Genomic DNA, 27,391 nt, shown 5'->3' on the forward strand with positions numbered 1-27,391 from the left:
ACGCTCTCACATTAATATCACCCCATCAGCATGTAGAGAAGGCATTGTAGCCAAAACGGCAAATTACATGTAGGTGACGAACACATGACTAAGAAATCAAATTGTTGTTCAGGTTAATTACAACAACAATAAGCTCTGCTGAGCAAGCTCTGATTTCTGTGAAGGTACGAGTTGTCTTGTATGCGAAGGTATATGAGTTGTCTTTACTGGAGGTACAAGTTGTCAAGGGTGTTGGTCACTTTGCCCCATTTCCACTTTGCCCCATGCCACTTCCCCTCTAACCACTTCGCCACATTCTCACTTTACCCCATACCCACTTCGCCCCACCGATTATTGTTTATTCTGTTCTTTAGTAACAAAGGCATAGGCCTAAATGGAACAAATGAAAACATCGACGTTCTAGCAACCAAATAACGGTGGGAGAATCCAACTTGAAAAGGCCAAAACAATACCTTCGATTTCCGACCGACCCTATGCGCAGTCTAAATTAGCTATGCATTTTTTAAAAATCCATTTCTTTCCTTTTGTCTGAAATTAGGAGAGCTAATTGGGGTAGAGTACGTCTATGACCAGACAAACACGGTCCTTGAGGAGTACTTCCCCGATGACGCTGAGGGTGACAGGCTTGATGGCGACGATCAGGCCTACCAGGAGGATGAGGCAGGGTTGGACCCACCATCCCTCCGCTGGATGAGGCAGGTGGAGCCACCCCCCCAAAAAATGGCACTACCAACAGTATGTGTCATTTTGCTCTTTGTGTAACCATTGTAAAAGAATTTCAGTATAACATAAACAGTAGTTCAAAATTCCTACCTCGTTTTTCCTCAGTTCCACCTGCAGTGTCGGGCCGAAGGAGGGCATTTAAAAGACCTCCTATGGAACCAAGTTCCTGCTCCGTTGCACTGCCCAGTGACAAGCCGGAGCAACCACTACCAGCTCCAAGCCAGGGCTACCCAGCAGCCATTCATCCTCCCGGGGCAGGTGACGCAGCATCATCACTAAGCAAAATCCATGCACCCAGGGCCTCATCAAGTCCACGCCGAGCCAAGCCAGCCAAGCTGTCTTGAAGACCAGCAAGTCCATCATGAGACGCCAACCAGCCAGTGACCACCCAGCCTCCCCTTGTCCCTGAACCTCCTTTTCTCCGTGAACCACCAGTCGTTGAAGAACCCATGGAGTTTGAGGACCCAGCTCAGCACACAGATGAGCCTGTAAGTACAGTGTAAATACAACTGAGTTTATGTAGAGACATTGTGCCACAGAAATAGAAAATGTAACTACTGCTTCATGTTTACGTTCTAAAAGCTAGACTAAATTCACTTGATTTTGATTAGGCAGGACGAGAGCATCGGCTTCCACAAGACCTTAAGGGGACCTAACAGAATTGAGCATTGTAACCACACAGCGTGATAACCGACTGGATGGACGCACAACGTGCACCACATGTGCACATGTACCTCTATGTGCGTGTATACACATACATGTATCTACATGTATGTGAATTACATTTACATGTATTTGTAGGTGTATGTACCATAATTTTCGGAATACTGTATATGCCTTGCATCCAGTTATCTGGACCTTTTCGTGACACCGATCAAAAAACACCACCAAATTTCTTAAAACCTACCACTTCAAAAATGCACTGCATCCACACCCATCATGACATCCTGACTGCTACTAAATTCCCATTAATGGAGAGTCCAATCACTGACTTTTTCCGATAACCATGTGACCGCAGAAAGTGATATGTCATCAGAAAACCCAAGTGAAAACAGACCAAAAGGTTTTCGCATTTGCATAATACGTGCATCTTATCCTCCCTACTGTGATCATTAATGAAACATGCACAGCCTGACAGCCCCATCAGCAGGCTTTCGGCATGGATCCCAAAATATTCTTGTTCTACAGATGTTCTGCTTTGCAACCAAGACGATTTCTGCCCTCTTCAAGTCTTTCAAGCAGTACACTAGATAATCATTTACATGTAAAACTTTCATAAAACTCTTATCGTTCCCGTTTCTAAAATCTGAGGTTTTCGTATCCAATTGCAATGTAAGTGATAATGATTTATCACAATTTAACAACGTTTAATTTCATCTCATAACAAAATTTTATACCATACTGTTTGGATGTCAATCTAATGTGTGAGTTTAGTAAAGCATTTTCACATTCCAGTGGAAATCAAACTTCACTGCCTATTCGGGCATCAGAAGACAGCATTCTAATTACTTCTTACATTTGTTGGTACGGTTAATATCCAAAAGTTTCTAAGAAAGCTATAAGATCTGTCAATCATTTGAACTCATTCATGGTGCTGCATGTACCAATGCAGAGGGATATAATCCGATGCGAGCAGCATGGCAGTGACTCACAAAATGTGGCAAGTTCACTCGGCATCCCTTGACTGTGGTAGGGTTAAAGTGGATGCAGATCACCACCGCTGAGATCAAAGTGAAAAAACCTACTTAATCCTAATCCGACTCTTTGACAGGCAACAGAAGAAACACCTGCAGGGGCACATCAAGCTGGCTGCATGGCATTTCACAATAGCGAAGTATTCACAAATGGGAATGATACACAAATAGAAATAGAAGATAGAAATTTATTTATTGCTACATATTCATAAAAAGTACAAATAATAGAAATTACCTGACTGCTCGCTAAGTAAAAACCTAAAATACATGTATATCTATCTATGTATAGGTATGTATTACTTGCCCAACACGTTGTCTAACTTTTCGTTCAGTTCTCTAAAGGGCCAGCTTCAAAACCGTCTCCAAAGTTTAAGACATTAGGATATTCCACATTTCTATTTTGCCTTTGGTCACCCATGATTACACTTTGTTGAGAAAATAGGAAATGCGTTTTTTTTTACCATGCTTTGAATGGTTTGGTTTCTTTGGCTTCATAAAATTTGCATTTGCATGCTGTTTGATCATCTGAGGCACAAGGTGACCGGATCAGATGTGCTGAGATGGATTCATATCATCAACTTAATGAGCATGCTTACGCAATGCTAATTTAATTTACTTCTCTCTACAACTCTTCAACTACTTGGAGAAAATGGTCTACTGAAATTGTGTTTTTCGAGCCTACACAATGCTAATTTGATTTTTACTTCTCTCAACAGCTCTTCAACTACTTGGAGAACATGTGAGTGATGTCCACGTTATGGCCACCACAGGTGTGGACTACTTACCGCCAGTCTTTGTGATTGAACAACGATGTCGAAGGTTGGCATAGGGCCCTCAATGCAGCCCAGAAGGGGACACTTCCTCTCTGCAAGTTGCTGTCTCTTCTGAGCGATTAAGCGAAGCTGGCATCAGTCCAAGTGCGGTTACCAGCGACAAACCTTCAAGCATGTGCAGTGGCGTCTGTTCCAGCTGTGGGATGAAGTTGACGACGGGAATAGGCCTCCAAAGCAGCTCCTGCACGTGTGTTCACAAATTTACGCCATCCTGCCGGTATAACAAAAAAAGCTGGAACTCACTGGATTTAGGACCTCAACATAATTGCCAATAACTCATCATTTAATTTCAATAGTGTTTTACACAGACATACATGTACAGGTATTTGAAATCATCCTCCGGAGTTCCAATTAGGCTCTTTGTCTGTTTTCACGTGATTTCGCCATAATTCATCTTTGATTAATATAAAGTGTGCAAGTATTTCCCATGTTCAGCTGACTATTTACACTGTGCATGTATCATTCTGTTTGATGTGTACTGCTCAGCGTACAATTAATTATGTATTATTTTTAAGCACCGTCGTCTTTCAGTCTGTGTACCGCAAATCAGTTGTGTACAATCATGCTGGATTCTTGTCATGACATACAGCTAGTAATTTATTTGGTGTTTTTGCTCTATGTAGACCTACAGATAATTTTGTGATTATTTAAGTGTCTGCCTTCTAAGCATGGCTAAGGTCTGATCGCAAATTAAATATTTTCGTAAGAAAAGATGTGGACAATTTGGCTCTGCAATATATTGCGCGTATGTTTAAATGTGCCTATATACATGTACAGACTATATCAACAAACCGGATCCTGTAGCTACCGGTAGGGCTGTGGGAGGCAATGTGTGTTACTATTGCCAGGGTGTTTGGTATTCAAATAGTGAGCATTGAACAAATCTCTGAAAATTCAGCATTAGCATTGACGAGTTGGAAGATGTTCTGCCAAATTATTAATTTTAAAATGCAGTGAACCTTCTCCCAAATACTGAATGGAGTAATGAAATAGGATATGGACAAATAAGATCTAAAACTGAAGATTTTGTTAAGTTTGAATAGACTGATGAAAGGTTGCATAACAAAGTGTCATTTAGAACGCTCTGATAATTAATCACGCAAACGTTCCTTGGGTTGGGTCCGAATTGACTTAGGGAGGGTCCGAGTTGGCATGGGTCTGAGTTAGTCATGGCATAGAGTAAGGAACAGGGCCTAGTTTGTTGTGGGTCCGAGTTGGTATTGGGTCCGAGTTGACTTTGGGTCCGGGTTAGCCTTTCTTCAAAGCCTTCGTGGCTGTGTGTGTAACTGCAAAGCGACTAAACAAGAGACCAAGCGAGTGGTGCATCAACCCATCACCCCCCAGAAGTACACTGGTATGCATTAACATTCCCAGCTTTTTTGAAAACCATATTTTTCTATTAAACGAAAGTAATTGCAGATTCTTGTATTTTCTTGCATTCTCTATGCGCAGTCTAAATTAGCTATGCATTTTTAACAATCCATTTCTTTCCCTTTGTCTGGAATTAGGAGAGCTAATTAGGGTAGAGTACGTCTATGACCAGACAAACACGGTCCTTGAAGAGTACTTCCCCGATGACGCTGAGGGTGACAAGCTTGATGGTGACGATGAGGCCTACCAGGAGGATGAGGCAGGGTTGGACCCCACCATCCCTCCACTGGATGAGGCAAGTGGAGCCACCCCCCCAAAAAATGGCACTACCAACAGTATGTGTCATTTTGCTCTTTGTGTAACCATTGTAAAAGAATTTCACTATAACATAAACGGTAGTTCAAAATTCCCACCTCGTTTTTCCTCAGTTCCACCTGCAGTGTCGGGCCGAAGGAGGGCATTTAAAAGATCTCCTATGGAACCAAGTTCCCACTCCGTTGCACTGCCAAGTGACAAGCCGGAGCAACCACTACCAGCTCCAAGCCAGGGCCACTCAGCAGCCATTCATCCTCCCGGGGCAGGTGACGCAGCATCATCACCAAGCAAAATCCATGCACCCTGGGCCTCATCAAGTCCACGCCGAGCCAAGCCAGCCAAGCTGTCTTGAAGACCAGCAAGTCCATCACGAGGCGCCAACCAGCCAGTGACCACCCAGCCTCCCCTTGTCCCTGAACCTCCTTTTCTCCGTGAACCACCAGTCGTTGAAGAACCCATGGAGTTTGAGGACCCAGCTCAGCACACAGATGAGCCTGTAAGTACAGTGTAAATACAACTGAGTTTATGTAGAGACATTGTGCCACAGAAATAGAAAATGTAACTACTGCTTCATGTTTACGTTCTAAAAGCTAGACTAAATTCACTTGATTTTGATTAGGCAGGACGAGAGCATCGGCTTCCACAAGACCTTAAGGGGACCTAACAGAATTGAGCATTGTAACCACACAGCGTGATAACCGACTGGATGGACGCACAACGTGCACCACATGTGCACATGTACCTCTATGTGCGTGTATACACATACATGTATCTACATGTATGTGAATTACATTTACATGTATTTGCAGGTGTATGTACCGTAATTTTCGGAATACTGTATATGCCTTGCATCCAGTTATCTGGACCTTTTCGTGACACCGATCAAAAAACACCACCAAATTTCTTAAAACCTACCACTTCAAAAATGCACTGCATCCACACCCATCATGACATCCTGACTGCTACTAAATTCCCATTAATGGAGAGTCCAATCACTGACTTTTTCCGATAACCATGTGACCGCAGAAAGTGATATGTCATCAGAAAACCCAAGTCAAAACAGACCAAAAGGTTTTCGCATTTGCATAATACGTGCATCTTAACCTCCCTACTGTGATCATTAATGAAACATGCACAGCCTGACAGCCCCATCAGCAGGCTTTCGGCATGGATCCCAAAATGTTCTTATTCTACAGATGTTCTGCTTGCAACCAAGACGATTTCTGCCCTCTTCAAGTCTTTCAAGCAGTACACTAGATAATCATTTACATGTAAAACTTTCATAAAACTCTTATCATTCCCGTTTCGAAAATCTGAGGTTTTCGAATCCAATTGCAATGTAAGTGATAATGATTTATCACAATTTAACAACGTTTAATTTCATCTCATAACAAAATTTTATACCATACTGTTTGGATGTCAATCTAATGTGTGAGTTTAGTAAAGCATTTTCACATTCCAGTGGAAATCAAACTTCACTGCCTATTCGGGCATCAGAAGACAGCATTCTAATTACTTCTTACATTTGTTGGTACGGTTAATATCCAAAAGTTTCTAAGAAAGCTATAAGATCTGTCAATCATTTGAACTCATTCATGGTGCTGCATGTACCAATGCAGAGGGATATAATCCGATGCGAGCAGCATGGCAGTGACTCACAAAATGCGGCAAGTTCACTCGGCATCATTTGACTGTGGTAGGGTTAAAGTGGATGCAGATCACCACCGCTGAGATCAAAGTGAAAAAAAAACCTACTTAATCCTAATCCGACTCTTTGACAGGCAACAGAAGAAACACCTGCAGGGGCACATCAAGCTGGCTGCATGGCATTTCACAATAGCGAAGTATTCACGAATGGGAATGATACACGAATAGAAATAGAAGATAGAAATTTATTTATTGCTACATATTCATAAAAAGTACAAATAATAGAAATTACCTGACTGCTCGCTAAGTAAAAACCTAAAATACATGTAGATCTATGTAGATCTATCTATGTATAGGTATGTATTGCTTGCCCAGCACATTGTCAAACTTTTCGTTCAGTTCTCTAAGAGGCCAGCTTCAAAACCGTCTCCAAAGTTTAAGACATTAGGATATTCCACATTTTTATTTTGCCTTTGGTTGCCCATGATTACACTTTGTTGAGAAAATAGAAGAAACCTTTTTTTATCGAGCTTTAAATGGTTTCATTTTGTTTCTTTTCCGCTTCATAAAATTTGCATTTTTGCACACTGTTTGATCACCTGAGGCACAAGGTGACCGGATCAGATGTGCTGAGATGGATTCATATCATCAACTTAATGAGCATGCTTACGCAATGCTAATTTAATTTACTTCTCTCTACAACTCTTCAACTACTTGGAGAAAATGGTCTACTGAAATTGTGTTTTTCGAGCCTACACAATGCTAATTTGATTTTTACTTCTCTCAACAGCTCTTCAACTACTTGGAGAACATGTGAGTGATGTCCACGTTATGGCCACCACAGGTGTGGACTACTTACCGCCAGTCTTTGCGATTGAACAACGATGTCGAAGGTTGGCATAGGGCCCTCAATGCAGCCCAGAAGGGGACACTTCCCCTCTACAATTTGCTGTCTCTACTGAGTGATGAAGCGAAGCTGGTGTCAGTCCAAGTGTCAGTACCGTTACATGTACCAGCGACGAACCTTCAAGCGTGTGCAGTGGCGTCTGTTCCAGCTGTGGGATGAAGTTGACGACGGGAAGAGGACTCCAAAGAAGCTCCTGCACGTGTGTTCACATATTTACGCCATCCTGCCGGTATAACAAAAAAAGCTGGAACTCACTGGATTTAGGACCTCAACATAACTGCCAAGAACTCATTATTTAATTTCAAAAGTGTTTTACACAGACGTACATGTCCAGGTATTTGAAATCATTCCCCAGAGTTCCAATTAGGCTCTTTGTCTGTTTTCACGTGATTTCGCCATAATTCATCTTTGATTAATATAAAGTGTGCAAGCATTTCCCATGTTCAGCTGACTATTTACACTGTGCATGTATCATTCTGTTTGATGTGTACTGCTCAGCGTACAATTAATTATATACATGTATTATTTTTAAGCACCGTCATCTTTCAGTCTGTGTACAGCAAATCAGTTGTGTACAATCATGCTGGATTCTTGTCATGACATACAGCTAGTAATTTATTTGGTGTTTTTGCTCTATGTAGACCTACAGATAATTTTGTGATTATTTAAGTGTCTGCCTTCTAAGCATGGCTAAGGTCTGATCGCAAATTAAATATTTTCGTGAGAGAGAATGTGTGTTAATATTGCCAGGGTGTTTGGTATTCAAATAAATGAGCATTGAACAAATCTCTGAAAATTCAGCATTAGCATTGACGAATTAGAAGATGTTCTGCCAAATTATTAATTTTAAAATGCAGTGAACCTTCTCCCAAATACTGAATGGAGTAATGAAATAGGATATGGACAAATAAAATCTAAAACTGAAGATTTTGTTAAGTTTGAATAGACTGATGAAAGGTTGCATAACAAAGTGTCATTTAGAACGCTCTGATAATTAATCACGCAAACGTTCCTTGGGTTGGGTCCGCATTGACTTAGGGAGGGTCCGAGTTGGCATGGGTCTGAGTTAGTCATGGCATAGAGTAGGGAAAAGGGTCCTAGTTGGTTGTGGGTCCGAGTTGGTATTGGGTCCGAGTTGGCATTGGGTCCGAGTTGACTTCGGGTCTGGGTTAGCCTTTCGTCAAAGCCTTCGTGGCTGTGTGTGAAACTGCAAAGCGACTGGACAAGAGACCAGGCGAGTGGCGCAGCCACGAGGCCTTTTCCAACTTTATTTTGAGGTTTTTGTGGTGAATTGTTCATAAGCTTTCTGACATGTCTGATGTGCATTATTCATAAATTTCATGTAAATAGTTGAAGCAGATGAGTCTCCGAAATGAACCGCATCAACTCTAAAGCTTTAAATTCAATGTTTCCATCTGGTTTTTCAGCGGTGACATGACAACTATGATGCTTATTGGTGGGGATGGTTCTGACGGAGTAACACTAGCAAGTAGCAGTTCATCAAGGCTGAATGGTCAAAGCAAAATGGCAGTGCTTGAAATATGGAGCTCTTACTGTATCCCGTGGGTAGACATGAAAACTTCATGCCTGCGTACAGATGCCTCAATAGCCTAACGCTGCAACCGTTTAAATTTGCAAGGTGAAGTTTTCCAGCAACATATTTTAAATAAGTGTCCAAATACTGCTCAGATGACTGACCTGCACTCATGGCTGCCAATACACTTGACACACTTGCCATCTTCCGTATACTTTCAATTTGCATAATAGCTGAATGTTGCTGACCCTCTTGCTTATGATTGGTTGAGATTTTTGAAAAATCGAAAACATAAAGAAAAAGATAAGAAATTCCTGACAAGTTGGAAAGCGCCTTGTGGCTACGCCACTCGTGCATGTGGTCTCCGGTCCATATGCTTTGCAGTTACACATAAACACAGCAACAAAGGCCTTGACGAAAGGCTAGGTCCGAGGGTTAGCTTCAGGTCCGAGCTGACTCGAAACCGTGGCGACAGATAAGAGACAGACTGTAAAAGAGAGCCATTACTACAGCCGCTTTACAGTCACTTTGCCCCATTTCCACATCGCCCCATCCTCACTGTCCCCACAGAGCATACTGTCCGAAACGTTGAGTTCCTCACGGTTCTTTTCAGAACCATACAGACTCACAAAGAGACTGTATCCTTGCATGGTGCTACCGCAAGCTTTCCACCTAAGAAATCTTGCAACAGCGATGTTTTTTTTGGATGAGTGAGATCACGTACATGTACATGTCTGGTCGCCGCGGCATGAATAGACTGGTTGCCCCACTCACTCACTCCTTTACATGTACATGGGTGTGGCACAGCGGGAACCAGCGCTTTGCACACATGTTTTACCACAGCGACAATGAAACACCAAGACAATTTTTTTTTCTAACTTGCCAATAAAAATTTCGAGGTTGGGGGCAAAGTGACCGACACCCCTACAGCCCTAAGTGTGGGGCTAACTAACCTGTTCCCATAACACTGGCGTTTTGGAATCAAATTTATTTTTTGTAGTGAAATGGTTCACAGGTGAATGGAAGCTAGTCTATTATGTCATCAGACGCACTTCAGTGACCAGTACTGTACCGTACCGGTACTGTGTACTGGTGTAGCTTCAGTGCACCGCAATACCTCAACAGAGCAACACGTACCAGTAATGTTCAGAGCTCTGTGTTGTGTAGTTAGTTGAAGGCTGGTGAAATATCACACGCTGTGTGATTCAAGTCGTCAAGAATGGTGTCAACTCTGCATTCACCGAAATCTTTCACACCTAAAGAGAAATCTAACGTTACAGAGAAAAGACGAAGAGAAAGCTGCGCTAACTTAGCAGAATCGAAAAGATCGAAGGATTCGCATGCAAATCTGAGTGGCGAGGCCGAAAAAGGATGGTATATTTCGTATGATTCTAAACTTGAAAGATCTGAATGAGCATGTTGAGTACCATCATTTTAAAATGGATACTTTTGAAAAGGTCCTTCAGCTTAAATGTTCATGTATTTCACCTGAATACTATCTGGCATCTATCGATCTTAAAGATGCTTATTAGTCAGTCCCCATCGCAGAGGAGCACCAAAAGTATCTAAAATTTGAATGGAAACGAAAGTTGTTCAGTATACCTGCCTACCCAATGGATTAGCATCAGCACCCAGCATGTTCACTAAGCTTATGAAGCCTGTCTTTGCTACATTGAGACAGCCAGGTTATAGGAATGTGGGGTATATTGATGATTCCTTACTGATTGGCTCTACAAATGAGGAATGTCAAGAAAATATGGACAAATCCTTGGATTTATTCCATAAGCTGGGATTTATACATCACCCAGTGAAATCTGTCCTAAAGCCAACACATAAACTCAAGCATCCTGGGTTGAAATAGATCCCAGTCCATGACAGTGACACTGCCTGCACAAAACACACTAAATTTAATTGAAGAATGTGCAAAACTTCTTCAGGTTTGTGTACCCATATGTTCTGTTGCCAAAGTTATTGGCCTTATGATCTCGAGTCTCCCATCAGTTGAATTTGGATCACTCCATTACAGATCCTAAGAATAAAATAGACGCCTTGAATTTAAATAAAGGCAATTTTGATGCATACATGTACATGCCAATTACTCAGAGTATGAAGCAAGACCTCACCTGGTGGATTGAAAATTTACCAAGTCAAAATCAGTATATTAGGAGGGGAAACCCCAACATCACAGTTACTTCTGACGCCTCAAATATTGGTTGGGGAGGCACATGTGAAGGAATCAAGCGTGGTGACAGATGGACCGCCAAAGAAGCTGCCTATCACATTCACTATTTAGAAATCTTGGCAGCTTTTTTAACACTGAGATCATTTTGTGACCAGGTACGAGGCAAACATGTCAAAATTATGGTAGGTAACAGTACAGCTGTGGCTCACTTAAATAACAAGGGAGGAACAAAATCTCTTCATTGCAATGAGATTGCAAAGTTCTTATGGTTGTGGGCTACAGACAGAGGCATTTGGATCACAGCGACCTATATACATGTACATGTACCTGGAAGACTTAATGCAGAAGCTGATCTTCAATCAAGACAGTCTTTTGACAAAACAGAATGGAAATTGGATCTTGGTGTATTCACACTTATTACAAATCATCGGGGGACCCCAGAAATTGATTTATTTGCCTTCAGACTGAATAAACAGGCCACAAAGTTTGTGTCGTGGCGGCCAGATCCAGATGCACTACACATCGATGTATTTACTATAAATTGGCAGTCATGGTATTTCTATGCTTTCCCTCCATTCAGTGTGCTGGGGAAAACCATACAGAAGATCGAGACGGACAGGGCAACGGGCATACTTGTGGTCCCCTTGCGGACAACTCAACCATGGTTTGCCCACATACTGCATATGCTAATCAAGCAGCCGATATTGCTCCCCCAAAAGGATTCACTACTTCGCCTGCCAACCTTGACCAACAACATCCACTCAGGAAGAAACTGAGATTGACGCCTTGTCTTGTGTCTGGAGATCACTTGAAGAGCGAAACATTTCGCCACAAGCAACCACCATCATTATGGCATCATGGCGGATTAACACAAAGAAACAATACAGAGTCTACACGAGAAAGTGGATACAGTTTTGTCGTAAAATCAAGACTGATATCCTGCATCCAAGTATATGCTCGATTTCCTAACTGAATTGTTCCATTCTGGAATGGGCTACAGTTCTCTCAATACTGCCAGGTCAGCACTCTCGGGACTGTGCTTTACAGACAACAAAATAACTGTCCGAGCCCATCCATTGGTGGTAAGATTTATGAAAGGAGTTTTCACCATGAGACCATCTCGACTCAGATACAGCTGCATCTGGCGTGCTGACCAGGTCCTTCACTACCTAAAAACCTGCTCGCCGGTAAATGAACTAAACTTGAAAACTCTCACGCAGAAGTTAGCAATGTTAATTGCTTTGGTGACTGCAGCCAGAGGACAGTTGCTTAAATTGCTTAATTTGAATAATTTAGGGCTTGCAGATGATACCTTTGTTTTTTTCTTATAAAGGTGAAGTGCTCAGGCAGAGCAGACCAGGGTATATCAACCCGACTGTTACACTGAAACCATACACACCAGACAAAACATTATGTGTATGTGACACTCTAACCGAATATTCAGATATTTGTCCCGCACTAAAGGTTTTCATGACCCAAAGTCTGAAGGTCAGTTGTTTATCAGTTTTGTTAGATCACACTAAGCAGTTTCCAAGGCAGCAATAAGCAGGTGGATGTGTGAAGTGAGGGAAAAATCAGGTATCGACACAAATCGTTTTATTTTTAAGCCCCCAGTGTGAGAGCAGCTGCTACAATGTACCTGTAAAGCAAAAGACAGATTTGTTCCAATGGAGTATATTCTACAGAAAGATGGATGGTCTCACAATGTACTTTACAAAATTTTATGACAAACCGATATTTAACTATGAAGAATTCCCCGAGAATGTATTAAGTTAAATCAATTGCCATGATTGTTTGTTATATATTTAAGATATGGCCTAGATGATGTTTTTTCCAACTTTGCCTATGTCATGTGTATGTGTGGCATATAAGTAGAAGCAATTTGCCTGGATGTGTCTTGGAGGACATTTTGCTGACCAAACCATTCAGATTCAGAAGCAATGCAATGCCTGACAGCCTGAATGCTATAATGACCAATAAAATCATAAAATGTACCAGACTGGTGTGGTCAGAAATATTTCGTATCTCACTCGAACATCGTTGGCTTTAAAATTTCATGTGGTCACTGAAGTGAGTCAGACGACGTAACAGAATCCCAAAATTAAACGAGACTTGTAAAGTTGAAGTTTGATGGAGATTCTACTAGGCCTACATGTTGCAGGGCCATGATTGATAGTAGGCCTACATCACGTGCATAGAATCTCCATCAAACTTCAACTTTACATGTCTCGTGTAATTTGGGGATTAAATCAAATTTTCCCCTGTCAGCAAACTTACTTCATCTATACCTCCTAACAAGCGGGCTACGCACGTTTCAGAGCATGAGACGAAGCATTTTTGAAAATAATGAGATTTTTGCTTACCAATTTCTCACTTCCACCCGCTGGCTATCGCTCCGCATGCGTCAAATCAAGCCAAAGTCCCAAGTAAGTGAAGCGCGGTCATTGGCAAAGATTGTGTAAATCACATCAACGTACCCATTCACTCACACAGTAGCCGGCCGGAGGAGAATACCGGCCCCGAAATTATACACGGAGAAGGAGGTTATGGACTGCCAATCGTACAAATAAGCATTTGCAAAAAGCGAGCGTTCCAAATGTTCCAATTTTGGGAATGGCGGTTTGTGATTGGTCGAAATGTTCCAATTCTTGTTCCAATTCCTGTTCCGAAGTAAAACAGGGATGTCAGCCAATCTTCTCTGTTGTGTAAAAACGCAAGAAGACGGGGAAAACAGGGCGGAAGGGGTTCCCAGACACATGAAGTACGCTAATTCGCCTCAAATTTGCCAAATCTTGACCCCTCGTAGTGAAAAAAGAGGTGTTTGTGCGAATTTCAAACGCGCTTTTCGGTCGTTTTGGCCCTCTCTCCGGTTTGGATGCAAATGTTTCCGACCCACCGCAGACGTACGTACACACGTACGGCCTACAAAGTACATGTACATGTACTGTGCACGTACATGTACATGCGCTGTCGCTGCAAGAATAATGTCAACTGCAGCTGGACATCGGTGGCCGAGTCCAGTTTCCTGCCATCTTGACATAGGCTTTTGTGTGACATCAAGGTGGTGCGCCTCAGGTCCCGAGGGCCAGGGCTGGGCAACAGCCCCTCACAGCTGCGGAGGAAGTTGCACAAGCAGCACAGTGAAGCCTGGCTCCAGAGAATAGCCTACTACCTGTCCCAGTCCCACGAGTTTATCCATAGAGGTAGTTCCATGGCTTATCAAGGCTAGCGAGCGTGGCCTTATCCCCCCGCCCCCACATTTGATACCCCCATGACACCCATCCTCACCTACAGTTGGCTGCTGACGGTCTACGTCAGTGATGTTCTGCAGCGCATCGATGAGACCATGGAGCCATCACGTCTTCTTTTGGCCGGGTGCTCAGAGTTAAGTTGTGGGTATTGTAAATTTGGGGACCCTGTTCCAATAGGGAGAGTAACATTTTAACTTTTGAATTGACCTTGGTAGATGACTGTGACGTCATGCTCAATAACTGTAGGCTATAAGGGTAGGGTTTTCGGTTTCAAGGGAAATTTTGAGGGGAAACTTTGAGTGTTTAACGGTGAATTCAAATTTGCATTGTTAGTTTATCCATGGAGGTAGAATGGTTTATCAGTAAAAAAAAGTCACATTTTCTCACAATTTACAATTTGAAATTTCCAAAAATTTCAAAGCACAATAAAGAGAGTGTTTCCTGTCCTTTTTTTGGGGGGGGGCTTACCAGTTTTGCAAGATTGAAATGTTAAAAAACTTGGGGTCCCCAAGTATACATATTACAATCCCCAAAGTTGACTCCATCAAGAAAGCGATAATATCCTGTTTGTAAAAAAACAAACTAGTTTGCTTACATGTTGCAGTCGTTTCTTAAGTTTGGTATCAGTTTGAGAATGCTGTAAATAGCAAGTGCAACTCTACACCAAGACAGAGGAGGCCTGCATAGGCAGTGTACAACTTCCCACCTACTGATGTGCTTGCGGGTCGACGTTGTTGGAGTCCTTTCACAACCACCTCAACCGATTCATTCTTGGTAAGACTTAACTTCTTTGAAATGCCACACCTGTAGACAGTCATCCTAGGTGTTGAATTGACACATACACACTGACACAAAGATCTGATCAAAGTTTTGACTTAAATCCGCAGGGACCACCACCAATGACGTCCACTTCCAGGCGCACCTGATGGATGGACTGGTTCGCTGGAGTGCAGCCCGTGCTGCAGAAGCCATCACTGCTGATGCCTCTGAACACCGTGTTTACAGCAGCTACCTGCAGTACGCTGTGGACCAGCTTGGACAGCGTATTCTTGGCGAACCCGTCAACCCCACCCTCAGCATTCCTCAGAAGTACACTGGTATGCATTAACATTCCTAGCTTTTTTGAAAACTATTTTGCTAACGAAGGTAATGGCAGATTCTTGTATTTTCTTGCATTGCATTCTCTATGCGCAGTCTAAATTAGCTGTGCATTTTCAAAAAAAAAATCCATTTCTTTCTTTTAGGTGAGCTCATCAGGGTTGAGTACCTCTATGACCAGACAAACGTGGTGCTTCAGTGGAGAGTACTCCCGTGATGACGCTTAGGGTGACAGGCTTGATGGCGACGATGAGGCCTACCAGGAGGATGAGGCAGGGTTGGACCCACCATCCCTCCGCTGGATGAGGCAAGTGGAGCCACCCCCAAAAATGGCACCACCAACAGCAAGTATCATTTTTTCGCTTTGTTCATGAAACCGTTGTAAAAGAATTTCACTACAACGCAAACAGTAGTTCAGTAGCTAATTCCTGCCTCATTTTTCCTTAGTTCCACTTGCAGTGCTGGGCCGTAGGAGGGCATTTAAAAGATCTCCTATGGAACCAAGTTCCCACTCCGTTGCACTGCCCAGTGACCAGCCGGAGCAACCACTACCAGCTCCAAGCCAGGGCCACTCAGCAGCCTTTCATCCTCTCGGGGCGGGTGATGCAGCATCATCACTAAGCAAAATCCATGCACCCAGGGCCTCATCAAGTCCACGCCGAGCCAAGCCAGCCAAGCTGTCTTGAAGACCAGCAAGTCCATCATGAGACGCCAACCAGCCAGTGACCAACCTGCCTCCCCTTGTCTCTGAACCTCCCCTTGTCCCCGAAACCACCAGTTGTTGAAGAACCCATGGAGCTTGAGGACCCACCTGAGCACACAGATGAGCCTGTAAGTACAGTTCATGTGGAGACATTGTACCATTGTATTGTATGCAGAAATAGAGAATGTCCCTGCTGCTTCTTATTTACTTTCTAAAAACTGGATTAGTTTCATTTAATATCTATTATGCAGGACAACAACGTCGGGCTCACAACATTTCCGGGTATAACAGGGTAGAGGCTCTGGCAGACTACCTCTTTCAGTTCCGGCATGGGAGCGGTGTCATCAGCCAGAGCCAGGCGGACGACATTATCAAACTGTGGAATGCACTCCACAGTTTTGACAAGATTGTCCATCGCAAACCCCACCACCAGCCCGAGCGCTCAAAAGGGAGGTTCAAACAGTCAAAAGGGACTTCTGTTATTGCTGGCATTGGCAACACTAGAAGGTATGAACAAGTCAACAAGTCATACCAATTTACAGTCAAATCTCTTCAATAAGAGGTGTTCAATAAGAGGTCCTTTGGCATATTGTATTGTGAGGAATTAAAAAAAAAGATCTTGAACTTGAAGTTTTCTTTGTTATAAGCAAAAACTTCAATTTTTCACTGCTCTTATTAACAAAGTTTGACTGTAACACGCGTTCAATAGTTGGCAACAGAGTGTAGGAGCATAACAGTTGTCGTATGATCATGTACTCGATTGTTCCCTTGTTCACTTTTGTTATTTTTTACACCGATGTTTCTTAGGCGAGAACACCGGTCCAGCCACCTGACTTGATAGGAACCGGTACATGGAGTGCCTCATTAATAAGCTGTGCTTCCACTTTCCGGGACCAGACTGAGGGCGGGGTAGGACCACACAGCGATGTGCACTTGTGACCAAGGCCTATGGGAACATCTGACAAAAAGTATTGTCAAACACCACAGTTGTCCGAAACATCCATATACAGCGGATGGAAATCAACCAGCAAACCCTCATCCACTGATATGAATTGTTAATTCATTTTAGTGTGCTGTGAATCAACACGAATAAAAGGAAAAGTTCCAAAGGCACAGAGCACTGAAATGTTTGATCAGCCATCACCCCCCTCACGCCCTGGGGAAAAAAGGGAAAAACCACATATACTATCATTGAGTGAAAATAGGTTAACATGCCAACCGTCATGTAATTTATCATGAGATTGTGACATGGGAAAACAGGAAAAGTAACAATTGAGCCCAAGTATTTGGTTATGAACTGCAGTTTCTTATGTTTGTACAAAGTTGAAGGGAGTCTGTGCTAAATTAATAGCAAACATTCATCTGGTCAAACCGTATCATTTCTTCAATCAGGTACAACGAGAAGTCCAAGGGGCAGGAGCAGGTAGTGCTAGAGATGGGCATTAGCCTGCCTCGCCCCCCACAAACATCAGCAGCGAGGGGGGCAACAGTAGGCAAGAATGTTAGTGATAGGCTGTGATGTGGGCACTGGTCAGTCCACACTCGACGGATCCTGGACGGTGGTGCTGAACTCCACACAAATCCACTGGTGGTTCAACAAAACGGTTTTTAATGCTGCCAACCCCATGAGCAATGAACAAAAAAAGAGTTCGATTTGAAAAATCTGTGACTACAAACAAAAATTATGAAATCTACTTTTGAAAATATTTCCTCAACAAAAGCCAAACAATTCCAGGGACAATTTCTTATGCTCTACTTTTATAAGTTTTTTATAAGGATTACCCAAAGGTAGGGACATCCAAGGAAACTCTTTTCTCATTAAGGACTTGATGAATTTATAATTTCCAAAAGCTGCAGGATAAAAAGATCGTCCAGTTGCGATATTAAGATTTCTTCCAAAATTTTTCAGGACGGTGACAGACAAAAATAATTAGCAGGACAAATTCTCATGTTTTCAGGCACTCAGCTTTATTTCGAAGAGTGTGGTGACTGTCACATTGTAGTGATGGAATAAACAAGACAAGCCTATGGGCCTCATTCACAAGGGAAGCATTTCAAAAAATCTTAAATGAAAACTGTTAATTCAGAATATAAACCAATAATTGTGAGGGGTCAGCTTACTTCATTGTTGCATGCACTCAGTGCCTCCCTTTCAAAGTTTATTTGAAAAGCTAGCTATAATAGTTAATATGGATGACAATTTTAAAATAAATTCTGTCAAGCTAAAATAACTTATTAACTTACTGGCCAAATAGTTCATTGATTGCGTTCATATCTACTCTCAAAATGAGATACCCATTCCTGGGGTATGTTCTATGGTAAATTTTGAATGGATAAAGTCTGGATATGTAATTTAATTCAATCTTTCAAAGCAAGATTTTTTGAAATAATTTTAATTGGGATGAAGCAGTCAATGAATTAACATGCATTGAGAAACTGACATCTGAATGAAAAATGCTGGAAATTTCAAAGTGGAACAGGAAAAGAGAGCATTTTGCTTTGGCTGACCTTAACATCAGTGCCATTTTTCATGAAATTGCGGTTTCTCAGAAGCACAGAAAAGGGGTAATGAATCCAGTAAGACAAACTGCTTGGGAATGGTAGCCTATGAAACCGCTCCACATGCCACGGTGGTTCTTGAAATCACTATCATGGTTGACTTCACACGACTCCCTGTCCAAGCTGAATAAAGAGGGGAAAAAAACATAAAGAGGCAAAGATGAACACTGACAGAAATCCTTTTTGGGTGGTTATGGCAAAACTGAAAACTCAACATTAGATGCCAGCAATCAAAACTTTTCCTTTAAAAGCACCAAGTTCCATTTGCTTTTTGTTATTAGTTTCTGCATTTGCACTCGAGTCTTTTACTACCTCCTTTCTGGGAGAATAATTACCTCTACTATCAGATTTCTGAAAACTCAAAACAGTAGTGTACTCATATGAACTTTAGTAACCCATGATTGTCAAGTGCTTTCAATTTCTTTCATTTGAGTGTGAATTGTTTTTTCGGAAATAAAACCGTAGTCTTTGGAAAGTGCGAATAAATGGTGATACTTCCCTTTCTTTGGTGAACCAGTTAAATTTGGGTACAAAATAAAGAACCTTTTCAGGAATCTTCTAATTTGGTAACTACCGTCATGCTAGTTCACTTCCAAAAAATACATAATTTGATAATGATGTGAATACAGTTGATTCAGAGAACACTGCTAATGTACTAGTTTGAAGGAAATGATCACAAGAATTCCCATTTCTTAATGGATGTTTTGCCATATTTTTCCAAGTTGTTTTTTATACAGTCGTGCAGTAAATAAAGTTATATGTCAAGTCTTACGAGAGTTGACTGTACTTTCTCAAAAAAACATGTCTACTGACTGTCTGCCATTTTAACTGTTGTTGAACAAAACAAACTTTCTTGGGCATTGCAATTTCCTAGTTTCTTTAAAAAAAAACCACTGGAACTTTATGATGATGTCAAGAGTCCTCCATGATTCCAACACATTCAATGTGTAACCTGGAATTTTGGCACAAGTGAGAGTCAACAGAAAAAGAAGCAAACGAACCGGGTTCAAAGACAAATCGCGAACTAAATTTTTATTTCGATTTCGAAGGGTGTAGAAAAATGACACGACAAAGGATAGAAACTTGGATTATAATTCTGGAAAACTTTTAGATGATTTGCCAAACTAAAGATTGCTAATTGAAATTCAACAACGAAAACGTTAAAACTATTTGGTTTCCTTTTTCCAAATGTATCAACTGGAGGATTAAAAAAGAAAGGCAGAATATGCAAACAAATCGAAATCACCAAAAAAAAAACCCAAAAACGAACAACTAAATAAAACAAAAAAACAAAACCCAACACAGCACCCAAAGAGGATTACTCGGTGCGCAATCTGACTAACATCCTGAAAAGAAGAATACAACAAACATGCAAAAATGACGAGTATAAGTGGCAGGATAACTGTAAATTACTACAAAGCCTAACTAGTAAATAATAATGCTTCAGAAAGAGTACATGCACCAACACTACTAAACCATGGGGAAACAGTCAGGAGCATATCCATTTCGATCAAGCTAGTGCCAAACTATAAATAAAAAGTCTCCACTGAGAGTTCCTTATCACTGAGGCAAACTAACTTTGGGGACCAGCTGCCAAAACCACAAAGTTTATATTGTGCTACTGAGTCTGGTTTACCTCATCTACTGGACCATGAACAAATACTCATAACACTTGCTTCCCTTTAAAGACAGAGTGGGTCTAGTCCACTTAAAGAAAACTTTTTTTTGTGGTGCTAACACGTGTATTTACATTGGCAAGTCAGTGAAGTGTAATTATTTGAAACTACAGACTTACACCAGTCTATTACCAGAAAAACCAAGCCATGGGAAAATTCCTCAGACAAATAGATTTGCTCTCAGAGTACTTAGTGCATGTGAAACTTCAGTAACTTCAAATACATCAAGTGTTCATGTTCTGTGTATCAACCGACAAATTAAAAACTAATCAAGAAAACATCTCTTCAGTCACATGCATTTAAAACCAGCAGAGCTCTACTACATCTTCTAATAAAGCAGGCTAATAATTCTTCATCAACTCTCGCCTCTAGACTATCTGAGAAAACTAGACTATCTGATAAAACTAGACTAAGTTAAAAATACACAAAAGGTAATCCAAAACTCAGTGAAGAACATGTAGGAATATTAAAATACCTGCAAGAATCATCAAAACTTAAGAAATGGGGACTCACCAATATAGCGGGGCAGACAAACTTTCTGGGCTAGTACATAAGTGTGGAGAGAGAAAGTCAGTGCAGTCTGCACCGATCCATGCCCGTCTGCTGAATGAGGAATTTCTCACAAAGGCTGTGGGAAAACTAATAAGACCCTCTTTGTTTCAACCAGTGGCTCTGCAATGCCCTGGGGCTCAGCTGCCAACCCATAGTTACCTGGGCAATGTTTATATCAGGGAACACTACTTATAGCTAAGGCTAATGCACAAACTAAGTGGGGGAAATCTTTGCCTGCAACAAATGCATCACATTTGCAGACACATTCCCTGAAAAATGAAGTGCACTCCTTACCTCTGCAGCAATGGTTTTCCCTCTGCTTTTGTCTGAGGGCTTGGGACCTTCAAATCCAAGGCAAAATGATACAAACAGAGTATTCTTTCGGAGCTGACCGTGAGCAAAGACTATTTGGGGTTAAAAATCAGTGCCAAACCTGTGCTCAACCAGCACTTATTTAGTAAGATCACACAATGTTTCCATTCATACTCTATTTTAATCAGATGGAATTTCAGGCTATTTACGGTGAAGGCCAGCAACAGGTGGAAAGGCTTGCGGTAGCACCATGCGAAGGAATATACCTCTCTTATGAGTATGTGTGGTTCTGAAAAGAACCGGGAGTATACTCAACGTTTCGGACTGCATGCGTGCTCAGTCCCAGCCCCATTTTCGGCATCTCTTCAGTCTCCTGACGACAGACTGAGCACGCAGTCCGAAACGTTGAGTATACTCCCGGTTCTTTTCAGAACCACACATACTCATAAGAGAGGTATATTCCTTCACATGGTGCTACCGCAAGCTTTTCCACCTGTTTCTATTTTTATCATTGCACATGGATTTGGCAGCATTAAAAACCATGTCTTCAACCACATGTCAAAGTTGATGGATAAATTCCGCCTCGCCATCCAGGATCCACCAATGAATGCAGCCTACAACTGCCCACATTCTGGGACTGGTCCTCCTTAAAATCATTGGGGGATTATTCTCCTACGACCTTGTTACTTTCGTCGCAGAGGTACGCAACACTGATGACCTCTCCTACATGTAATCCACCTGAAAAAAGGTAGTCAGCATGAAAATTCCATTAAAACACACGACAGCTCATCATATGGTCTGGCTGCTCTTGCTCTCAGAGTAAGTTTAATGTTTGACTTGTTTTTAACCATCTTTCATTTACTCCATTTTACACATAAATGAGTAAGTAACAAGGATTGCCCATTTATTCTTCCTTAAAAAAGTGCAGCAATTCAAACAACAGTTCAGATCCCCTTAGGCCTTACCATGCTTACCCACGCACACATGGCCTACAATTAATTCCCCCCCCCCAAAAAAAAAAAATTGTATGGAACAACAAACAGTTGAACAAAACATTCGGTTGTGTTAATATATCATGTGCATGTAAAGAAAAGAAAGAAAGGAAAAAACAAATAGGGGCCTAGGCTAGGGACTATCTGACCATCAAGAGCCCGTTCGAAATTTGAGCCGAATTTCGGAAGGACCAAAACAAATTTATTCCCGAGGGTCAATCAGGCTACAGACTTACATAAAAAATCGTACCCTTCTCTGTGAATATCTCCACGTCTGTAAACGACCCCCGTAAGGTGATTCAGGCAGAAATTAAATGAACTCCCATTATCCGTCCAGGCCAAACATGCATAAACTGTGTTCACTTCGCATTCATTCGTTCAACGTAGGGTGGGCCAAATTCCGGAGAGTACCATCTTTGACAGATAAAAACACCAACTCCCCTGGGTCATTTGGGCCACACAATCTGATAAAACACAATAACAAACTTTGCAAACCTTCAGTCTCAAAAGCCACCACGTCTCTGCGAAATCACCGACCAAATAGCCCCGGTTTTCCCTCGCGGAAAAATCGGGCAACAACAAGCGTACGGCAGGCCACCTTTTCCACACAATGAACGAATCGAAATATAAATCACATCAACGTACCTATTTGACCTATTCACTCACACAGTAGCTGCAGGAGAATACCGGCCCCGAAATTATACACGGAGAAGGAGGCTATGGACTGCCAATCGTACAAATAAGCATTTGCAAAAAGCGAGTGTTCCAAATGTTCCAATTTTGGGAATGGCGGTTTGTGATTGGTCGAAATGTTCCAATTCTTGTTCCAATTCTTGTTCTGAAGTGGAAACAGGGGATGTCAGCCAATCTTCTCTGTTGTGTAAAAACGCAAGAAGACGGGGAAAACAGGGCGGAAGGGGTTCCCGGACACATGAAGTACGCTAATTCGCCTCAAATTTGCCAAATCTTGACCCCTCTTAGTGAAAAAGGAGGTGTTTGTGCGAATTTCAAACGCGCTTTTCGGTCGTTTTGGCCCTCTCTCCGGTTTGGATGCAAATGTTTCCGACCCACCGCAGACGTACGTACACACGTACGGACTACATAGTACATGTACTGTGCACGTACATGTACATGCGCTGTCGCTGCAAGAATAATGTCAACTGCAGCTGGACATCGGTGGCCGAGTCCAGTTTCCTGCCATCTTGACATAGGCTTCTGTGTGACATCAAGGTGGTGCGCCTCAGGTCCCGAGGGCCAGGGCTGGGCAACAGCCCCTCACAGCTGCGGACTGAGGAAGTTGCACAAGCAGCACAGTGAAGCCTGGCTCCAGAGAATAGCCTACCACCTGTCCCAATCCCACGAGTTTATCCATAGAGGTAGTTCCATGGCTTATCAAGGCCGCTAGCAAGCGTGGCCTTATCCCCCCGCCCCCACATTTGATACCCCCATGACACCCATCCTCACCTACAGTTGGCTGCTGACGGTCTACGTCAGTGATGTTCTGCAGCGCATCGATGAGACTAAGGCAGCCATTACGTCTTCTTTTGGCCGGGTGCTCAAAGTTAAGTTGTGGGTATTGGAAATTTGGGGACTCTGTTCCAATAGAAGGGAGAGTTACATTTTAACTTTTGAATTGACCTTGGTAGATGACTGTGACATCATGCTCAATAACTGTAGGCTTAATGTTGTCAAAAAAGGGTAGGGTTTTCGGTTTCAAGGGAAATTTTGAGGGGAAACTTTGAGTGTTTAAGGGTGAATTCAAATTTGCATTGTTAGTTTATCAGTAAAAAAGTCATTTTCTCACAATTTACAATTTGAAATTTCCAAAAAATAGATTAAGCGCAATAAAGAGAGTGTTTCCTGTCCTTTTTTTGGGGGGGGGCTTACCAGTTTTGCAAGATTGAAATGTTAAAAAACTTGGGGTCCCCAAGTATACATATTACAATCCCCAAAGTTGACTCCATCAAGAAAGTGATAATGTCCTATTTTAAAAAAACAAACTAGTTTGCTTACATGTTGCAGTCGTTTCTTAAGTTTGGTATCAGTTTGCGAAGGCTGTAAACAGCAAGTGCAACTCTACACCAAGACAGAGGAGGCCTGCATAGGCAGTGTACAACTTCCCACTTACTGATGTGCTTGCAGGTCAACGTTGTTGGAGTCCTTTCACAACCACCTCAACAGATTCATTCTTGGTAAGACTTAACTTCTTTGAAATGCCACAACAGTGGACAGTCATCCTAGGTAAATTTGAATTGGCACATAAACTCAGACACAAATATTTGATCAAAGTATTGACTTAAATCCGTAGGGACCACTACCAATGACGTCCACTTCCAGGCGCACCTGATGGATGGACTGGTTCGCTGGAATGCAGACCGTGCTTCAGAAGCCATTGCCGCTGATGCCCCCGAATACCGGGTTTACCGCGGCTACCTGCAGTACACTGTTGACTTGCTGGGACAGCATGTGCTCAGCGAACCCATCAACCCCACCCTCAGCATTACCCAGAAGTACACTGGTATGAAATAACATTCCTAGCTTTTTTGAAAACTATTTTGCTAACAAAAGTAATGGCAGATTCTTGTATTTTCTTGCATTGCATTCTCTATGCGCAGTCTAAATTAGCTGTGCATTTTCAAAAAAAATAATCCATTTCTTTCTGTCAGGACTTAGAAGAGCTCATCAGGGTCGAGTACCTCTATGACCAGACAAACGTGGTGCCTGGAAAGTACTCCCGTGATGACGCAGAGGGTGACAAGCTTGATGGCGACGATGAGGCCTACCAGGAGGATGAGGCAGGGTTGGACCCCACCATCCCTCCACTGGATGAGGCAAGTGGAGCCACCCCAAAAAATGGCGCCACCAACAGCAAGTATAATTTTTTCATTTTGTTCATGAAACTTTCTAAAAACTGGTTTAACTTCATTTAATATTTGTTATGCAGGACAACAACGTCGGGCTCCACAACATTTCCGGGTATAACAGGGGAAAAGGCTCTGGCAGACTACCTCTTTCAGTTTCGGCATGGGAGCGGTGTCATCAGCCAGAGCCAGGCGGACGACATTATCAAACTGTGGAATGCACTCCAAAGTTTTGACAAGACTGTCCATCGCAAACCCCACCACCAGCCCGAGCTCTCAAAAGGGAGGTTCAAACAGTCAAAAGGGACTTCTGTTATTGCTGGCATTGGCAACACTAGAAGGTATGGACAAGTCAACAAGTCATACCAATTTACAGTCAAATCTCTTCAATAAGAGGTCCTTTGGAACATAGTATTGTGAAAAATAAAAGACAAAGAACTTGAACCTGAAGTTTTCTTTGTTATAAGCAAAAACTTCAATTTTTCACTGCTCTTATGAACAAAGTTTGACTGTAACACACGTTCAATAGTTGGCAACAGCGTGTGGGAGCATAACAGTTGTCGTATGTTCATGTACTCGATTGTTCCCTTGTTCACTTTTGTTTTTTTTACACGGATGTGTCTAGGCGAGAACACCGGTCCAGCCACCTGACTTGATAGTAACCTGTACATGGAGTGCCTCATCAATAAGCTGTGCTTCCACTTTCCGGGACCGGACTGAGGGAGGGGGTAAGACCACAGCGATGTGCACTTGTGACCAAGGCCTATGGGAACATCTGACAAAAAGTGCTGTCAAACACCACAGTTGTCCGAAACATCCATATGCAGCTGATGGAAATCAACCAGCAAACCCTAATCCACTGATATGAATTGTTAATTCATTTTAGTGTGCTGTGAATCAACACGAATAAAAGGAAAAGTTCCAAAGGCACAGAGCACTGAAATGTTTGATCAGCCATCACCCCGCCCTGGGGAAAAAAGGGAAAAACCACATACACATTCATTGAGTGAAAATAGGATAACGTGCCAACCCTCATGCAATTTATCATGAGATTGTGACATGGGAAAACAGGAAAAGTAACAATTGAGCCCAAGTATTTGGTTACGAACTGCAGTTTCTTATGTTTGTACAAAGTGGAAGGGAGTCTGTGCTAAATTAATAGCAAACACTCATCTGGTCAAACCGTATCATTTCTTCAATCAGGTACAAGGAGAAGTCCAAGGGGCAGGAGCAGGTAGTGCTAGAGATGGGCATTAGCCTGCCTCGCCCCCCACAAACATCAGCAGCGAGGGGGGCAACAGTAGGCAAGAATGTTAGTGATAGGCTGTGATGTGGGCACTGGTCAGTCCACACTCGACGGATCCTGGACGGTGGTGCTGAACTCCACACAAATCCACTGGTGGTTCAACAAAACGGTTTTTAATGCTGCCAACCCCATGAGCAATGAACAAAAAAAGAGTTCGATTTGAAAAATCTGTGACTACAAACAAAAATTATGAAATCTACTTTGGAAAATATTTCCTCAACAAAAGCCAAACAATTCCAGGGACAATTTCTTATGCTCTACTTTTATAAGTTTTTTTTATAAGGATTACCAAAAGGTAAGGACATCCAAGGAAACTCTTTTTCATGAAGGACTTGATGAATTTATAATTTCCAAAAGCTGCAGGATAAAAAGATCGTCCAGTTGCGATATTAAGATTTCTTCCAAAATTTTTCAGGACGGTGACAGACAAAAATAATTAGCAGGACAAATTCTCATGTTTTCAGGCACTCAGCTTTATTTCGAAGAGTGTGGTGACTGTCACATTATAGTGATGGAATAAACAAGACAAGCCTATGGGCCTCATTCACAAGGGAAGCATTTCAAAAAATCTTAAATGAAAACTGTTAATTCAGAATATAAACCAATAATTGTGAGGGGTCAGCTTACTTCATTGTTGCATGCACTCAGTGCCTCCCTTTCAAAGTTTATTTGAAAAGCTAGCTATAATAGTTAATATGGATGACAATTTTAAAATAAATTCTGTCAAGCTAAAATAACTTATTAACTTACTGGCCAAATAGTTCATTGATTGCGTTCATATCTACTCTCAAAATGAGATACCCATTCCTGGGGTATGTTCTATGGTAAATTTTGAATGGATAAAGTCTGGATATGTAATTTAATTCAATCTTTCA

At 42.0% G+C, this 27,391-nt stretch overlaps 2 protein-coding genes and 1 long non-coding RNA gene across 17 annotated transcripts in view; 1 reads left to right on the top strand and 2 right to left on the bottom strand.

The window, feature by feature from the left end:
• The window catches only part of LOC110980186 (uncharacterized), a 39,650-nt gene extending 26,046 nt beyond the window's left edge, over positions 1-13,604 (bottom strand). Inside the window, exons 1-6 of one of the 2 annotated variants that reach the window (XR_015427423.1) lie at positions 13,570-13,604; positions 10,162-10,292; positions 7,443-7,713; positions 5,035-5,430; positions 3,203-3,461; positions 814-1,209 (exon numbers count right to left, since the gene is read on the bottom strand). Coding sequence is in view for 1 of the 2 variants with exons in the window: in XM_087144510.1 (XP_087000636.1) it covers positions 874-1,209; positions 3,203-3,244 (378 nt within the window). In the remaining variant the exon portion in view is untranslated. Of the gene's footprint in view, positions 1-813; positions 1,210-3,202; positions 3,462-5,034; positions 5,431-7,442; positions 7,714-10,161; positions 10,293-13,569 lie in introns of those variants that run through there. The other variant, XM_087144510.1, reaches the window with a different exon arrangement.
• LOC110980153 (uncharacterized) lies at positions 4,792-26,915 on the top strand. Of its 14 annotated transcripts, none has more exons than XM_087144508.1 (6): positions 13,918-15,231; positions 24,658-24,867; positions 25,023-25,180; positions 25,294-25,551; positions 25,836-25,938; positions 26,414-26,915. In XM_087144508.1, exons 2-4 carry the CDS (start codon positions 24,696-24,698, stop codon positions 25,444-25,446), a joined length of 483 nt encoding a protein of 160 aa, XP_087000634.1. In that variant the 5' UTR covers positions 13,918-15,231; positions 24,658-24,695; the 3' UTR covers positions 25,447-25,551; positions 25,836-25,938; positions 26,414-26,915. The 14 variants fall into 14 exon arrangements, 5 of the variants coding, with proteins under 5 accessions (XP_087000634.1, XP_087000632.1, XP_087000630.1 ...); XM_087144506.1 differs by having other exon boundaries at positions 13,920-15,231; positions 25,016-25,180; XM_087144504.1 differs by lacking the exon at positions 24,658-24,867 and adding an exon at positions 15,345-15,554 and having other exon boundaries at positions 13,926-15,231; positions 25,016-25,180.
• Positions 19,823-21,270, bottom strand: LOC147797146 (uncharacterized). Its single transcript, XR_015427424.1, has 2 exons — positions 21,007-21,270; positions 19,823-20,163 (listed from the first exon to the last, which is right to left on the bottom strand). It is a non-coding gene; the product is annotated as an uncharacterized LOC147797146 (long non-coding RNA).
• Positions 26,916-27,391: the final 476 nt, after the last annotated feature.

The sequence above is a fragment of the Acanthaster planci genome, linkage group LG12 (genome assembly GCF_054643075.1).
Source record: "Acanthaster planci isolate LZ-2023a linkage group LG12, COTS_SCS, whole genome shotgun sequence".
Classification (NCBI taxonomy): Eukaryota; Metazoa; Echinodermata; class Asteroidea; order Valvatida; family Acanthasteridae; genus Acanthaster; species Acanthaster planci.